Here is an 18,158-nt window from a genome sequence, read left to right as displayed (position 1 = left end):
GATATTGTACAAAAATCTCCACATTTATTTAAATTATATTAATGAAGTAAATCTCAGTTAATCATAAAGTGTATAGTTATCATGGAAATGGAATAAATGTTATGATATCTCAGCATAATTATATACAATATAATTCTAAAAGAAATAATTATATATAACTTCTTAAGAAATCGGAAAGCATTATTCTAGAATACTGTACGTTATACATGCTGATATGTATGTATATGACACAAATGATAGATACCAGGAGATATATTGTTTTTGTTCCCTTTTGTTTTCTGTTTATTCCTTTACACATTTTAGTATACAGTAGTCCCCCCAGTCTAAAGTTTCACTTTCCCCAGTTTAAGTTACCCGAGGTCAACCACAATCAGAAAATATTGAACGGAAAATTCCAGGAGTAAGCAATTTGTGTTTTACATTGCATGCCATTCTGAGTAGTATGATGAAATCTCATGCCATCCCGCTCTGTCCTACCTGGGATGTGAATCATCCCTTTGTCCAGCATATCCAGTAGCCCTCTTGGTTATCAGACCAACTGTCACGGTATCCCAGTGTTTGTGTGCAAGTCATCCTTATTTTGCTTAAAAATGGCCCCAAAGCGCAAAAGTAGTGATGCTGGCAATTCAGCTATGCCAAAGAGAAACGATCAAGTCCTTCCTTTAAGTGAAAAGGTGAAAGTTCTCTACTTAATAAGGAAAGGAAAAAAACTGTATGTGGAAATTGCTAAGATCTATGGTAAGAACAAATCTTCTATCTGAAATTGTGAAGAAAAAAGACACTTGTGCTAGTTTCGCTGTCACACCTCAGACTGCAAAAGTTACAGCCACAGTGCATGATAAGTGCTTATTTATGATGAAAAAGGCATTACATTAGTGGGTGGAAGACATGAAAAGGAACATGTTCCGATGGATGGCAGTCGGGGTCAGTACTATCCACTGTTTCAGGCATCCGCTGTGGGTCTTGGAATGTATCCCCTGCAGACGAGGAGGGACTACTCTATATGTATATATACCCCTGCACATACACATTCACACATACATTTGCATGTGTTATTCCTGGTGGATTGAAATAAGCTAGTATTTATGGAACTAAACATACCTTCTGTATATTCTTAAGAAGTAAATGGAGCTTTCTAATTCTGGGACTTGGTGGTGTCTAAATTCTAAATGAAGAGAACAAGCTTAAGAACACAGCATCGTCTGGCCTGAGGATTCTGTGTCTGATGCTGCTCTTTCCAAATCTGTTGGGAAGCCAGCAGTCACAGCTAGGCAACGACATACTGATGCTTTTCCTGCAAATGAAACTCCTGCTGGGTGGCCAGTTGATAACTGCCATTGGGATCAGATTCATGTGTGAAATGAGGCTTCACTGCCCAGGGTATAGATAATTTCCCAGTTGATATCTTCTTTTCTTCTGCACCCACAGTGAGGAGTAGCACGGCCTATGACTATCATACAGTCTATACAAGTTGTGAATGAGTTACGGGATACTCCATGGCTGTACCTTGTGGGTTGAGGTATGGAAGAAAATGTGATGGGGAAAAAGAAACAGCAGGAACTTCTGAGAAGACTGGTGTCATTTTGGTCCCTGTGGTCCTAGGAGCAGATTTATTTAGAAATGCTGTCTTCTATGCAACCTCTTTTCTTTGTCACCTGAGTTCCTGCTATCACTCCCTTTTCTGATTTGCAAAATGTTCTACTCACGCCTTACAGCTCACTTCAAAAGTTGACTTCTATCACACATTCTTCAATTTCACCAGCACAAATGATAGTATGACCATAGCATTTCTCAGATATTACTGTTGCAGTATCTGTTTATCCCTGTACCCCCTGATGAACTTTCACTCCTCAAGGATGGACTTTATTCATCCTTGAAACCTCAGTACCAGTTCGCATTTGACAATTATTTGCTTAGTGACAATGAGATTACAGAAAGGTAGAAGGGGTAAAGAAAGGGTCAGAAAATCAATCTATAGACGCAACCTTGTTGGAGTAATGCTTTCTCTGTTGATATATATACACACACACACACACACATATATATATATCATATATAACAATTATATATATATAAGTATATTGCACATTTTTTCTTTAGCCTTTAAGTTGAAAATCAAGTCAAATATACCTCACGGAAACTATTTGCTAAATTGAACACAAACATTGTCCAGTATTCCTAAATGCTGTTTTCTGATAACTATCTCAAAGTCTTTAAAAAGCAGGTAGTACGCTTCATAGCAAACACATTGAATGTTTACTATACAACAGACACTGTTATAAATGCTATAGGCGTATTATCTGATTTAACCCTCCTCAGGTATCAGCCTTCTTCTCATTTCACAGACCAGTATCCAAAGAGTTAAGGAATGTGTTGCTCATTAGTGATGAAAGTGGTTTAGTGGTTTGCGTGACTCAGTGCTCCATCTTTTGACTATTAAGCTGTATTGCTCCATTTGACTAATGAGCAATTATCATACCTGATTTTTAATTGAAAACTAGCTTTTTTTCTACGGGCTGAGATAAAACTGAATGGTTTTTCTCATTCAGACATCATTTACCTGGTGTCTTTAATCTAGAGTCCAACCGTTTCTAAGGCTTCTGACTGATAACAACATTTGGAGTCCTCATTGTAGGTTGGCGTGAATGCTTCTTTTATATTCTGCCCCTTGACCCTTACTCCTCCTCTCCTCCTAGCTTTCTTTAATTCTCTCTCCACAGACTAGGACACTCCAGACAGGGTGTGAAGCTGTTCACAATTTACAGAGCTAGAGACTGAGTTTCGGACCAAGTTAACTGATATGTTTACCATTGCATAATCCATATGTGATAGTCAGAAATAGAAGGCAAGATAAGTTTTTAATATTTTGTAACTTTTTTGTTGTTGTTGTTGAGACAGAGTCTTACTCTGTCACCCAGGCTGGAGTGCAATGGCATGATCTCAGCTAACTGCAAACTCCGCCACCCGGGTTCAAGCAATTCTCCTGCCTCAGCCTCCGAGTAGCTGGGATTACAGGCACACACCACCATGCCCAGCTAATTTTTAGTAGAGATGGGGTTTTATCATGCTGCCTAGGCTGCTCTCAAACTCCTAAGCTCAGGCAATCTACCCTCCTTGGCCTCCCAAAGTGCTGGGATTACAGGCGTGAGCCACCACACCTGGCCTTATATTTTATAACATTCTTCTCCCCTGTAATGAGTTGTTGATTGCAATTTGTTTTCTGTTAGATTGATTTCCACATGAGAATTTGACATTGTTAAATGAAATTTAAGTATGTTGATTGAATGAACAAAGATATTGAACTACTTATTTATTCTTATTGCCAGGTCTCCCATAACAGAGCTGAAGAAACTAATGAAGGAGTACGAGGAAGCCCCAGATGGTTTTCAAGAGGCAGGTTCTGAGGGAATGTGTGAAAACTATTCTCTCCAGTATTTGTCACGCACTTTAAAGTTCATGTCTTACATGTTCCCTTGCTCTATCTCCATTTTGTTTTCCTTTCACAAGGTAGAACATACAAAGTGGAATATTTTATTTATCTCAGGAATTCTCAGAGAGAAAACTGCTTATGCTGATTTTGTTTGTCTAAACATTTTATTTTCCCCTTAGATCTGATCCTAATTTTACAGCAATCTTGGCTTGGAACTAAAGATACACCAACCGCTAAATTCAGAATTGTTGTGACTTGATAGGCACCAGGGGAGATACTATTTTTGTTCTTTTTTAGACATTATATTTTCTATTCCTTCCCTTCTACATTTTAGGTTCTTAAAAATGTAAGTAGCCACGCTGTTTATGTTACAGAGACAAGGGCTACAGAGATGGGATAAAACAGTGACATGGTTTGATTTCACTCTGTCTTAGTCATCAGTATCATTTCATGTTATTAGATTTGATATTAGTATGTAACAGAAAGAATACTGAAGAGGATACTTCTCAGTCACTTAACTTCTTTCAGGCCCTTTTTTCCCATCTGTGAAATGGGTAGATTGTACTAAACAAGGTTATCTAAGCTCCCTTCCAGCTGTGTGGCTCCTGTGTCTTTCTCTGAAGTTTACTGGGAACATATTTATCATCTAAAAGGGATTTGTAGACCAATATGGAAGTAATGCAAACACGAAGTTCATGTTTTCATGTTTCCAAAGCCAACTCTGGCTTAAATGGGGCTCTTCAGTCTTGCGGTAAATCCAATGCCATTAGCTATGGGGTGAGCTCTCCCTGGGCCTCTGTGGACTTTCTACAGTATGCACTGCTGTGCCCTTGGAGAACCGCAAGACACACATTTCCATAACCCAATTGTGCCAGGCTAAAAGGTGCTATGACTGGATCTTTCTACAATTTTGTGTTCTCCCCGGGTACTTTTAAGAGAGCAGCAATTTTGGAAACACTACACATGAGAATTTAATTGGTGTGTGAATTTCTGAGTTCCAATAAGGAGTTTTACATTAAAGAGTGAACCAAAAAAAAAAAAAAAAAAATCATAAAGGCTACTATTAGAGCCAGTTGCCCTGAAAAAGTTCTTTTACCTTCCTTCTTTCATTTTATTTTTCAGGAGATCGAAGTGAGCATAATTGAGGGGACTCTTGGAAGCGTGGTCCGTCTTGCTGTCTTTCTGCCTGCCTGTCAGTGATAACAGTCATTTTGGAGTTAGTCACCTCCTAATTAAACAGCCTTTAGAAACAAGGACCCAGGGACAGATTCTGGCTGTGCTTCTGCAGCCAGAATTTGGCTGCAAACTTTTAAACCTGTGGTCTGATTTCTGTAGGAGGATTCATTGACTCTGGCACCCTGTGTGTGCCACGCATTTGTAAATCACATTAAATCCTGTCAGGCAGGACTGGGAATGGAGCTTCCCTGAAGCTCCCAGAGCCTCAGGCGGAACTGGTTAGGAGCAATCCTTGAGGGGGTCAGGACTGAAGAGTCTGCGGCTTTAGGGCTGTTCTCAAGCCGGGGTCTCCAAATCTTTATTTTCTGGGCACCCTTATTCTGTGCTCTCTCCTCTCACCCTGCCCTTGTTATGTTTATTGATGTTTGTAGACTAATTTTAGCAACTCATCAGGAGCTGCACTTGGCTAATTGTTCACTCCTGGAACCTGGCAAAAGCAAGCTGCCGACTCTGCAAGGGAGAGCCGCCTGGGTCACTATTTAGACACCCCTTAATGGAAGCTCGAGCTCAAAGTACTACTTTTCAATTGGAAGGGTCTTCAAGGTCTGCTGTGGACCGGGGACTCCAGAAAGATCTGCATTAACAAGAACGAAGAGGCTGTGAAACTATGATTTTTATACCCGTGGGGTTATAGGTCCCCGAAAATGATTTATTAGTGGTTCAAGAATGCTCCGGCAGCTCTTATCATAGGCAGGCAAGCAGGAAGGCAGGAAGCCAAAAGAAGAGTTCCTGTCACTGCATTTTCCGTGATGTCCTTGATTACAGATACCATTGTTTTGCCTCTTCCCTCCTCCGCCCTCGCCTTCTTCCACCAGTCTCTAATTACATCCTTTAATGATTTGACCAATTAAAGCCTGCAGCTCAGCTTATAGGGGAACGGATGAGAAATTAGAGGTTGGCACGCAAACTTCGATGTGGTCGCACTTTTTCCAAGGTTACACACCTCTGTTAAGCCAGCCGGCTGTTTGAAATGCAGCATAATGGGCGATGCTAATAAAACAAGCGCAGGGACATTTTCAGCTGCTCCCAAGTGAATCTACCAGAAGAACACAATGTGAAAAGCAAAGGTGTTTCCATGAAACCAAGGCTTAGCATTTTTTTCCTCCTAAAAGCGCAGTTGCCAGACGCATTTCTCCGTTCATGTGAAATGTAATAATTGCTTTGTCAGGGTTTGGGAGAAGCGGAGAGCTTTCTCCCCAGCCTCCTCCCTCCGTTTGCAGGGAGTGGAAACACCGCAGTGCTGCTGGTTGCTATGGAGGAGTAGGATGAGGGGCACTCTGTTCTGGGTGGCAGTTCTGACCCTGCTGGGGGAACCCCAGGTGATATCTGGGTACCTGGCAAAGCCGTGGGGTTCAGGAGGAAGGGGGCCGAAAAGAACACTTGATTCTCTCCAGGGATGTGTGAGGGACAGAGGCAGAAAGAGCACCCTGCTTTCTCTGGTTGCAGCAGAATGCGAATGTATTATCTTGGACAACTGGCATCGTTTAAATCTTTTCCCTCCGCACACTCTGTTCAGTCCTCCCCAGACTGCTCATAACTCCCTGAACAGCTCATGCGTCTGTGTGCTGTACCATTCCCAGCGTTTCCTTCAACCTCTCTTGCCTGCTGGCCGACTCCTACTCATCCTGTTTTCACCAAATTTTTGAGGACCTCTTGTGTGCCAGGGACCAGGGCAGCCAAGATGTGTAAGGCACAGGCTCAGCCCTGGAGGTGATCAGCTTCTGGGGGAATGAATTTCACTCTGTGGTAGAAAGTATGACCTCAGACCCCTCGTTGAAATGGCTGCATCGGAGGAGGTGGACCAGGATATGAGTCCTGGGCATGGCCATGTCTCACCCATTTAGCACCACGAGGAGGGCAGAGCATTTCAGGCAAGGGGGATCCCTGGAGCAAAGGCACAGAATGCTTAGGAACTCCCAGGAGCTGGGTGTGCCCAAGGGGAAAAGCCAGGGGGTAGTGGCAGGAGATAAGACTGTGGCAAGGGGCACAGGCAGGGGGCACACGTGAGGTCATTGGACCCCTTGGCCAGGCTAAGGGCTTTGGATTTAATCTTATTTGCAATAGCAACAAATGAATAGCCCTGTATTCTCCAAATTTCCAACTAACTCTGGTCCCGACAATAATCTGCACATCTCATTGAAATGTATTTATTTATTTATTTATTTATTTTGAGACACAGTTTTGCTCTTGTTGCCTAGGCTGGAGTACAATGACGCAATCTCGGCTCACTGCAACCTCCACCTCCTGGGTTCAGGCGATTCTCCTGCATTAACCTCCCGAGTAGCTGGGATTACAGGTGTGCAGCACCATGCCTGCTAATTTTTGCATTTTTAGTACAGACGGTGTTTCACCGTGTTGGTCAAGCTGGTCTCGAACTCCTGACCTTGGGTGACCCACCCTCCCCAACCTCCCAAAGTGCTGGGATTACAGGCGTGAGCCACTACGCCCGGCCTGTATTAGTATTCTTTTAACTCCACAGAAGAGAGAGCAGGAGGAACTTATCTGATATCACACTACCAATCAGTAGAGAGGTATAACATAATTTGGTCACCTGATTTCAGTCAACTGCTGCTTATACTAAATTATATTCCATCCTAAAACAGCCGTGACCACACTAGTTTCAGAAAGATATAGCTGCTATCAGGGTATCTTTAACATGGGGGATATTCATTATATGTTTCTAATGCATTGGTATTATTGGTACACGATTACATATAAAGAAATGTACATGCCGAAAAGTTTAAGGAGAAAACTATTTCATAACACACATTTTTCTTATTCTCTGCTTTCTTTTCTGTTGTATTTTTTTTTAAATTTTGAGATGGGGGGTCTCACTGTGTTGTCCAGGCTGGAGTGCAGTGGCACAATTTTAGCTCCCTGCAACGTTCACCTCCTGGGCTCAAGTCATCCTCCCACCAAAGCCTCCCAAGTAGCTGGCACCATAGGCATGTGCCACCATGCCCATCTAATTTTTTCATATTTTTGCTAGAGACGGGCTTTCTCTATGTTGCCCGGGCTAGTCTCGAACTTCTGAACTCAAGCAATTCACTTGCCTCAGCCTCCCGAAGTGCTGGGATTACAGGCGTGAACCACCATACCCGGCCTCTTTTCTGATGTATTTTGATGCTGGCTGTTTTTTCCCCCCTTCTCTCTGTAATATCTTTAAAACTTTCTCTCAGAGTTCAATTCTGTCTTAAAGCTATTGTACTATGATAATATTCTTGCCATTTTACTGTTATGCAAAAATCAAGCTATTTAAGATTTTAAAGGAAGCCTAGAGATTCCTTGAATTCCTTCTCTGATGAGCCTATCAAGGAGCAATCTGGTCTCTGTTTGGACATCACCCATGATGGGGAATTTGGTACTCTTAGGGAAACTTCATTCTAATTTTAGATAATTTTCAAGGTCCGGAAAAGACTTCCATTCGTGAGCCAAAATCTGTTTCCCTGAGTCTTTATTCCTTCATGTGTTCGCTCATTCATGAAAGGTTATTGGTGCCTACGCATACTCAGCACTATTGTGGGCCTTGCAATACAAAGATGAACCAGCCTTATTTTTTCCCCTTTATCCCTGAGCTGGTTTTCTCTAGGACATGATGTCTTTTTACTCTTATTTCCTCACAAACCACAAAGACCTTTTACAAAGCAGTTCTCGGGTTGGTTTAATCCAGTGCTGAAGACAATCAATGGGAGCATCTTCCCCTCATGTCTCACTGCACACCCAAAGTTGTGTTAATTGGCACTCGGGCACCGTCTGTCATGTCTTGTTGCTTAATTAAATTCACATTTGTTTTGAGTGTTCCTTTTACTCTGCTTTTTTTTTTTATGCATGAGAGGATAAAAACAAATGAGGAAAACATTTTATAGTTAAATTAGTTTGAGAGAAACGGTCCTGAATCATAACTCTTTATCGCTCAGATAGCCTTTTATTTCAGTGTCTTTGTTTTCCAGCAAAACCACAAGCTGGTTGATGACTGCTCCTCCTCCTTTCTTCCTCATCAGAGTTTAACCTTAGCCTTGGATGCTAATTTCTAGTGCCTTCCTCTTGAATTAGAAATATAATAATAACAATAACACTTTATGTGCCGATAAAGCTTCATGTGTTTTCAAGACCCTTTTATGTCCATTACCTCAATATGATTCAGAACTTTGCTCACATGATCTTTCTTTTCTTTTTTCTTTTTTATTGCCCACAATACTGTTTGACAGTCATTTTCCTATGACTGCGAATGAGATTTTGAGCAGAGGTCAATTTTATTTCCAAAGTGAATTATGCTGAATAACAAAGTGTTCCTTTTTCAAATATTTATTATTGTATTAATAACAAGCTTAACTATTCGCAAATGAAGTTTCACCAACTTTTCTTTGACAAATTGAGGTCTTGGTAGGGGAAAACTCTTATGTAAGTATAAATTGAAAATGTAAAAACCCATTTGTATAAGGTTTACAGGGTGAAATAAATGGCTAAGATTTCTTTTACCTAAGGGTGAGACTTGAGGAAGTCAGAGTTAACACAAAACTATGAAGTTAGGCATCAGATATTGTAAAATCCATCAAGCAATTAGTAAGTACTTACTTGCATTAACAGCTATCCCATAGGCGACCAGTTTGTGAAATTTGAGGTTTTTGTCTAATTGCCTCCTCCACGGTCCTCTGCAGCACTAGAGTAACAAAAAAAAAAAAATGCCTGATTTATGGAAAAATTACAATGAAAACAGTGTCATGACAGTTAAGAGAGTAGGAATCAGGCTTTGCCTCTAAATGTGACACAAAAGTTAATGGCCATTAGTCAAACAGGCAAATCAAAAGGTTATTAGTTGCTTTGCTGAACTCTCAGCTCAAAAATGATTGACTTATTAGTTCTCTGGTTATAATTCAAAACTCTTGAATAAGCCTGCTAAAATACATGCCTCACTCAGCTTCTTTGTTTAAAAATTTAAGGTGATAGCCGTCATCCTCATTCATGTGTTTTAGGTAGTCTACAAATTATTCCCACATATACAAAGGCAAATATGCATCTATATATAAATATTCATAAAATTATGATGATGATTACACAGGCATACCTCGGAGATATTGTGGGTTTAATTTCAGACCATTGCAATAAAGCAAGTCACACAAAAATTTTGATTTTCTAGTGTATATAAAAGTTACATTTATACCATACTGTAGTCTATTAAGTGTGCAATAGCATTATGTCTAAAAAAAAGTACAGACTTTAATTAAAAAATACTTTATTGCTAAAAAGTGCTGACACAGAGACACAAAGCGAGCACATGGTATTGGAAAAAATGGCGCCAGTATACTCGCTCCACACAGGGTTGCCAGAAGTCTTCAATTTGTAAAAACCATAGTATCTGAGAAGTGCAATAAAGGGAAGTGCAGTGAAATGAGGGATGCCTGCATAATACAGTATTTTCCCTGGTAAAAGTTTTTGAAGGACTCATTTTCTGTATGCTATTTTGTTTGACAGGAAGCACAGGTAAGTTCCTAACACAGTGAAATCAATATAATTGGGAAATATCCCATTATGTTTGGTAGAGGTTAAAATCTACATAATAAAATCTATGTACTGTGATCATGCTTTTGTGGGTGAGAACCCTGAGAGATGTTTCCTGGTGGCATTTGTCTCAAAAGCTTATTTGTCATCTTTCAATCAGAAACAATGATGGTTCCAGCTATTATAATGCTTCTATCTTCATGGTGCAAATACATCAGGAAACTGTTGAGCAATGAGTTGAGTGTCATGTAGGAAATCAACGGCAACAGCCAAAGCCAAATCAGATAGATGTACTGACTACCGTTTTTCAGTTTTAGCCTTTCTGTTATCTCTAACAAAGAAACCCAAGTTTAAACAGAATAACCGAGAATTTCATAATAAAGTACATTTTTGTTTTCAATGGCACTTATATGAGGAAGTCATAACAACTGAAATTATTTCAAATATTTTAGTACTTACAATACTTGTTCCTCTTATGAATGAAATAAGGTTTCGACTGATAGGTATTAGAATTAGCATGCAGTTAAAATTCAGGCACAGTGCAGACGCTCGCGCCCAAGCCAGTGTTGACTGTCCACATGTAAAGACATAAAAAAGAGATTCAGGGAAAACAAGGATCCAGGGCAAATAAAATGCATTTTGTTTTTTGAAAAAGTAATGTTTAATCATAAACCGTACTTACACCCAAAATAACTCGTGTGTAATGGAAAGACTCCTCCTCTTCATACCAGTAGAACGTGTCAATAAACAGATACAAATTTACTCCCAGCCATGAGAGCTAGAGTAGAAAGGAAGGAGAACCAATCAATACTACCTTCAAGCTTTTTCTCTATTCAAAATCACTTGGGGTTCTTTTAACGTAGAATGAAGAGCTTCTCAATATTAATCAGAATCACTCCACATATTTATTTCTCATAGATTAGTTTTTAATAGGATTATAATGGTAAGAAATGATTACCTTTATAAAAAAGATTTTAAACACATATGAGTCAACTTTAAGTGATTTAATGAAACCACAAAAGCTTTTTAATCAATGTTGCTTGACAATGATGTCAAGAAGGAGGAAATCTTTAAAAACAACTCTGAGAGTTCTCTAGAAAAAAATTCCAATTTCATAGAGTCTAATTCAGAGACTTCATTTGATTTAGAGAAACACTCATACATTATGCAAAAACAAACTACTTGACTTTAAAAATAATTAAAAATGAGCTCAATCGGAAAACAACTTTGCATGATTCTATAAGGGTAAATTAAATATATCTACTGAATGTTTTCTAACAAGTTTTAGTCTTTTAACCAGAGTAATACTTCAAGCTATTTAGTGTTCCTATACAAGTTTTCCTAAAAACCAAAGACTATTCAATCTGTGTATGTAAAGTTGAATGACGAAATTGATACTTACTACTAATATGATGGAGAGACCCTCATTCAAAACCCAGCATCCCATCATGATGCTTGTTGCTCTTCGGCTGTCAGCAAATTTCCTTTCCCTCACCTGTGTCTGGATGTTGAGTCCTTCGTGAGGGCTTCCCTAGTAAATTATTTTGTCTTTGTGTCATAGGAAGCACCTACAGGGAGCAGCTCTCGAGGAATTTCTAATTAAAGACTTCTTGCCAAGAGCACATCACCAAGCTGCCTTGCCTCATGACCTGGGTAAATACAAGGCAAGTCTCTGTCTAATGATTCCCTTTGTCAGAGAGTTTATAAGAAAAGAAAACTTGTTTTATTAAATTGTCCTCATGTACTTTATACCCGTTCATTTTCTACATGATTGCAGTCAAGATGATAATAAGTCTTTATGTAAATTTGAGAAATAACCTAACTGCTGAAGGCTGCATATAGCAAAGAACTTTCTCTATTTGTTATTTTTCCTTTTTTTTTTGGAAACAGAGTCTTGCTGTTTCACCCAGGCTGGAGTGAAGTGGTACCATCTCGGCTCACTGCAACCTCTGCCCCTGGGTTTAAGGGATTCTCCTGCCTCAGCCTCCTGGGTAGCTGGGATTACAGGTATGCACCACCACGCCTGGCTAGTTTTTGTAATTTTAGTAGTGACGGGTTTTGCCATGTTGGCCAAGCTGGTCTCGAACTCCTGACCTCAGGCGATCCACCTGCCTTGGCCTTCCAAAGTGCTGGGATTACAGGCGTGAGCCACTGCGACCAGCCATAGTTTTTCCACTTCTTTAATTCCTTTTCCCCTCTTTCAAAAAAGCTCTCTATAGAAGACAAAGAGTATGGGCTAAATGAGTATGAATTAAACCATCTTTCAGAAGATGATGAAAAAAGATTCTAAAAAACATCAGATAGAAAACTCTCATATAAATCTAAAAGTGTGACTATAAAAAATGAACTTTTTTGTGGGACTGATGTAATACATGTCATTAATCACACTTGGTGCACCCATGCGGCAAGTGCAAATATCCTTTCATACTCCAGTCACTCCAGGAGTGGCTGCATGGGAGCCTCGTCTGTCTCTGACTTTGTGTAAGTCATAGTTGTTCAATATAATGACCATAATTCTACTCTGGTAGGCAAAATTGTTCCAATTGAAGCAATTTTCTGACTAGTTTTGGCCCAAATATTTCCTTTAAATTTTTTAGACAAGATGAAAATAGGAGGAGAATCAATTTTGGAAAGTTAAATCTCTCCTGTTAAAAACCTGGTAAGAGTAAGAATTGTGAATATTCATTGATCTTTATTTAACCAGGTACTATTAGGTTAAGGACTTTTCAAGTATTGTCAGTTAAATCATACATGGACTCTATCAGGCAGATATTATTATGTGCACCGTTACAGAAATGTGGAAACAAGCTGAAATGAAGTAACTTGCAGTAGGGGTGGTTGGGATTTGAATTCAGTTCTCGAAGTAACTTGCAGTAGGGGTGGTTGGGATTTGAATTCAGTTCTCTTTGACTTTAACATCTTCGTTTCTAACCATTACCTTATACTGTCTCTTTTATGAAATACTAGTATATGGACCTGTGCACCAAAGCATACTGAATATACAGATATAAATTTCAGTGCTCTAAGTAGGACTTTTAACTTGTAGGAATTTAATTACAAATAAATGTTGCTGTGTGTGATTAAGTACACTATTTCTACATAATGCCAATGAATTATAGAAAAATGGATAAGTTATTCTATTGTATTAGTAATGTTTTTTATTTTCTGCATTTTGGGGTGCATTGACATCTCAGGGTCTTGCAGTCTTGGGGAGAAACTGCTCAAATCAAGGTTAGCTCATTTCTAGTGATAGCAAACAACTGGTTTGGGAGCATGTTTCTGATACGCAAACCAAACATAGTCCAAACCCCTAACCCTCTCTTTCATTAAACTCTCATACATAGAGTCAACCTCTCCCCTGCCCTCAATCACCTCAGAACCAGCTACTGGACAACGAGGGACCAATCACACGGGTAGCCCAGGGCCTGCAGAATCTATTCAAACGATCTAATCCTACACCTGCTCCCCTGAGTATACAAACTCACCCCTTTCTTCCCGTGAAAACCACAAAAAAGGCTCTGCCTCGTGTTCTCCCCTTGATCCTTCTGTCTCCTCATCGATCCTGGTTAAGTATTTTGACAAACAGGTGAGTTTTCCACTTGTCACCCAGCTCTGCGTGTTACCTCTTCTGAGTCTCATTTTCCACATTAGTTTAATGGGACTAACAACACCTACCTTGCAATGTCATTCCCATTCCCCTTTCAATCCTAATCTGCCTAATACGTACACACACTCATAAACACACTCACACTCACACTTAAGACGATGCTTCTTTTGCAGAAGAAGCTTCTTTTGGATTGGCCCATAAAAAATATAGTAAATTTACTTCTTGGAAAAGACATCATTTTTTCGGGATTTTTTCTCTGTAGAAATATATGAAAGCACAGGCATTTTTGGCAGCTTTGACCTGAGATTAGAGTGCAGTTAGTAAGATATCTTTAGTAGCTTCTTTAACCGTGAGCACTATAAAGATGTAAAGTCTTTATATTCATTTCTTTAAGCCAATAATCTTCCATGATAAAATGATTTGTTATTTCTGAAGTGTTTAGGATTTACATATCTTAGAGGTCTTATTCAGTTGGGTTATAAAAATTAATTCAGAGAGAACACATCTAGAATTTTATACTATCTCTTCTATTTTAGATTCAATGAGCGTGAGGAAGAGTTGAAATGTTCTTGCCTTCTGTGTTCTTTACCCAGTGTTACAAAGGAGAGACTTATATTGCTGTATGGTAAACCGGGTGCGGTGGCTCAAGCCTGTAATCCCAGCACATTGGGAGGTCGAGGCGGGCAGATCACGAGGTCAGGAGATTGAGACCATCCTGGCTAACATGGAGAAATCCCGTCTCTACTAAAAATACAAAAAAAAAAAAAAAAAAAAAAAATTTAGCTGGGCTTGGTGGCACATGCCTGTAATCCCAGCTACTTGGGAGGCTGAGGCGGGAGAATCACTTGAACCTGGGAGGTGGAGGTTGCAGTGAGCCGAGATCATGCTACTGCAATCCAGCCTGGGCGACAGAGTGAGACTCCATCTCAAAAAAAAAAAAGTGTCGTCACACTTTTTTGTTAATTGCTTAGAGTATTTCTAGTATTACAGTAAAAATAAAACTTAAAGTTTAGTTTTAAAAATTAATCTTTACATGCTCCATCCTTATTTCTAAATGTGATTTCTTTATTCCTCATTTTGAATATGGGAAGAATATTGTGTTAAAGTGTAGCTATTATTCCTTTACAGTACACAAAGGTTCACAATTGTATGATGGAAGTATAGCTCATGATTTAACTTGGGCATTTTTCTCATAGATTTTATTTTTATAAAGTTTGCAACGATGCTCAGTTCATTCATATTGAAGAATCATATGTGGACTTCAAATCATATTCAAATTCATTCAAAGCCCAACAATTTTGTATAATTTATGAATATACTTTTTCAACTTTTCTATTTTTATTAATACTTTTAAGAGTAACCTGATGACACCAGTGATTGTTTTGCTATACTGGGATCAGACTTCATGAGACTCATGATACCATGTCTTCTATCACACACAGAAGTCCAACTCAGGTCCACCTGTGGGTTCCTTCACACAAGCACTCAGTTTTTATAAACAAGGTATTAGGTTGCTCTCATTATTTGTTAATTTACCTGTTGAAAATTCTGGGATGCATATCATGCCCAGAGGTCAACCTCAGTTTTTACTTTGTTGAAGGAATCTGTACAGATCACAGCTGAAATCAAGACTCTCAATCACTTTCGAAGAAATGATTCCCAAGTTAATGGGGTTGTGTTTAAAGAGGAAGGGAATTGTACAAAATCTACGGAAATAATATAAATGTTCAGAATTTGATCTATTTTCACCTAATTGTTTTCATCACTAGTAGGTGGTGCTCACTTCATTTCTCAGAATTTTCTCAAAACAAATGAAGTGAAATTTGCCTTGTATCTGTGGTGGCTACTGGCTTTCTAATTAAATGGGTATATTCATTGACTCTTTCAGCTCACCACAAAAGATGATGTGGGCTTTTCCCCTTGTAAATCTCACCAGTAACAAACCTATAATGGAAAAAGTAGGAGGGAAACAGAACAAATACGTTTCAAAAAGCAGGTTAATTGCTTGTGTATGTGAATGCAAACTCTATACTAATGATGCTACATTGCTACATTCCTCGACTGGTTTTGCTCTATTATATTTTAGTTATTTTTAGTTCCTTAGTTGATCAGTTGACCTAACAAAGAAATACTTCGATTTTCAAGAGCAAGATTGATCGCCTAGTATATTTTGTTGCTGCCTACTGTGATCTAGTTTCCCTGTGGATGTAGCAGAATTCACAACGTATAAAAATAGCATTGCAAAATTATTCTCTCTTATGCATTAAATATGTTTTTGCCTTTTCCTAAAGCATTTATAAACATCTAAGTACTAAGGTGAACATTAGTGGCAACAAAAGAAAAAATGCAAACACATATAATCCCAGATCCTTACACGGTTATTTTGAGGAGTGTTTATTGTGATAATTATGTAATTATATTAGATAAATTATATGTTGGATAAATTTCATTTTTAAAGGAAAAGAAGAACAAAAGAAAAAAGTCCATACATTAACATACGTCTGATTTTTTAACAAAATTTAATTAATTTAAATTAATATTTTACCTTTGCTGAATTAAGTATATTAGGTTTTTATTTCAGAAAACACTGTATTCTCTTAATACCGTTTAAAAGAGGCTTGTGTCACGCACTTAGTTTACATTAACCACTGAAGCTTTCCCCCGTATCTATGGCGTGATTCTTTCCTTTACCCAGCTCTCACAATCTCAAACAAATACTCTGTGAGTCCACTGCCTGCATCACACAATCCTAGGCACAGCGGTTATTAGAGGTCTGGCTTCTCTATTTCGAAGCTTACAATGCGGCTGGGGAGGCCACAGGTACATGTGCAATGGCTGAAGGATCATTTAAAGGTGAGGCTATCCTAAAGTGGTAGAAATTGCACAGCTGGGGGCTCCTGACACATGAAGAGACCTAGGTAAGAGCCTCCAGGGAGAATCCTTTGCACAAGGTGGATTGAGGTGACTTTTATAAAAGAAAATAGTGTGAAGAAGAGAAGGAGGAAAGTAAGTTTGAATGTCTAAGTTCTCTCAGAGTCTTGTTCATGCTCCTAAAACATCAAGCAGCAGGCAAAAAATATCCCTGCCTCCATTCCCCTTCTTGCGGTTGCTTTTGGTCTGGTCTTCTAAGCCCAGAATGTCTGTGTTTGGTTCCCTTCCCATTCTCCTGCCCTCATCTTCGTCATCACTCACGTACGTTTGCAATGCATTTCTTCTCTCTATTTATCAAGTTACCTAAAATCTTTCTCAAAATTGATGGGATAACCACTTCTGGCAGGGCATTGGTACTAGGTTACCTGAGGATCCCAGTTCATGAGAGAACAGGGTGACTAATTCATCATTTCTTACCCCAAATTAAGTGGCACAATGCAGACTCCAGTTCTGCAAGTTTTAAATGTCCAATTTTGAAATTTGGTGAAAGCCAGGATTATCGTGCTCTTTAAGTGTTTTATATTGCATCTAGCACATATTAGAACTTAATAAACATTTAATCATCCATACAGAACCACATTTACTTCTCTTTTTGACACACAAGACACAGATAAAGTCCCAGGGATTTTCAAAGAGTCAGTGGTTTTCATGAAAGTGTAAAAGTGAAAGGGAAGTTTTCCTTTCTAGGCAGTGAATCATTTAACTTCTGAGTTCAGGAAAATTTAAAGTTTAAGAAGGCTAGTCTAGAAATCCCTTCTTTGCATATCCAAGCTGTTCATCTCTCAAAAGTCAAAGTGGATGCCAGAATTCCATAGATTTCATTTTTCAAGATGAACAGTCATATTTGAACATATTTCAAGCCAGATGGTTTACAGTTCATGTATTTGTTGGCGTTTTCCTGCCACAACAACTAAATATTGAAGACACATATTTGTGATGAGGAGCGCACTTCCAACCATCTTTTCCAGTTGCTCTTTCAGGCTGCGTGCTCACCCCCTCCCCGAGCGCCACATCACTGCATGCCGCAGGGGAAGGCTCCCAGCACTCACACGATGAATTACATCCACTTGATTTAATAGACAGGGGATAGGCGAAATCACATAAAACAAGCCTCCTCCAAATACATATTTCTTGTAACAGCCATGAATTTTCCGGTAGCAAATAAGAAAGCAAATGAACAGCTATTGAAATATTCCATTTTCAGGATCCATTTAGACAAGCTGGAAAGTTTACTTTTTATCCTCGTAGTACCTTATAAGTCAGTTTGCCAAACTTTGGGACTATTTGATCAGAGTTCAGAAAAGAACAGGAACATCCGACAAAGGTTTAGTATTTTTTTTTAATGCCATCAGATATGAAAATAGCAGCTGGAGAAAGCACTGCACATTTGTTCCGAAGGATGCCAATGTCACTCAGCAGGTTCAGTGATATCTGTCTTCCAGGATGATATGACTT

The 18,158-nt window shown here is 39.0% G+C and overlaps 1 protein-coding gene across 1 annotated transcript in view; it reads right to left on the bottom strand.

Annotated features, from left to right (window-relative positions):
* The window catches only part of NOX3 (NADPH oxidase 3), a 60,155-nt gene extending 48,437 nt beyond the window's left edge, over positions 1–11,718 (bottom strand). Inside the window, exons 1-4 of the mRNA XM_025384060.1 lie at positions 11,568–11,718; positions 10,848–10,943; positions 10,625–10,735; positions 9,242–9,326 (exon numbers count right to left, since the gene is read on the bottom strand). Coding sequence (XP_025239845.1) covers positions 9,242–9,326; positions 10,625–10,735; positions 10,848–10,943; positions 11,568–11,615 — 340 coding nt within the window. The 5' untranslated portion in view covers positions 11,616–11,718. The remainder of the gene's footprint in view (positions 1–9,241; positions 9,327–10,624; positions 10,736–10,847; positions 10,944–11,567) is intronic.
* Positions 11,719–18,158: the final 6,440 nt, after the last annotated feature.

The sequence above is a fragment of the Theropithecus gelada genome, chromosome 4, assembly GCF_003255815.1.
Source record: "Theropithecus gelada isolate Dixy chromosome 4, Tgel_1.0, whole genome shotgun sequence".
Lineage (NCBI taxonomy): Eukaryota > Metazoa > Chordata > Mammalia > Primates > Cercopithecidae > Theropithecus > Theropithecus gelada.
The sequence above is the reverse complement of the archived record's forward strand: the minus strand, read 5'-3'. Positions and strand labels throughout refer to the sequence as shown.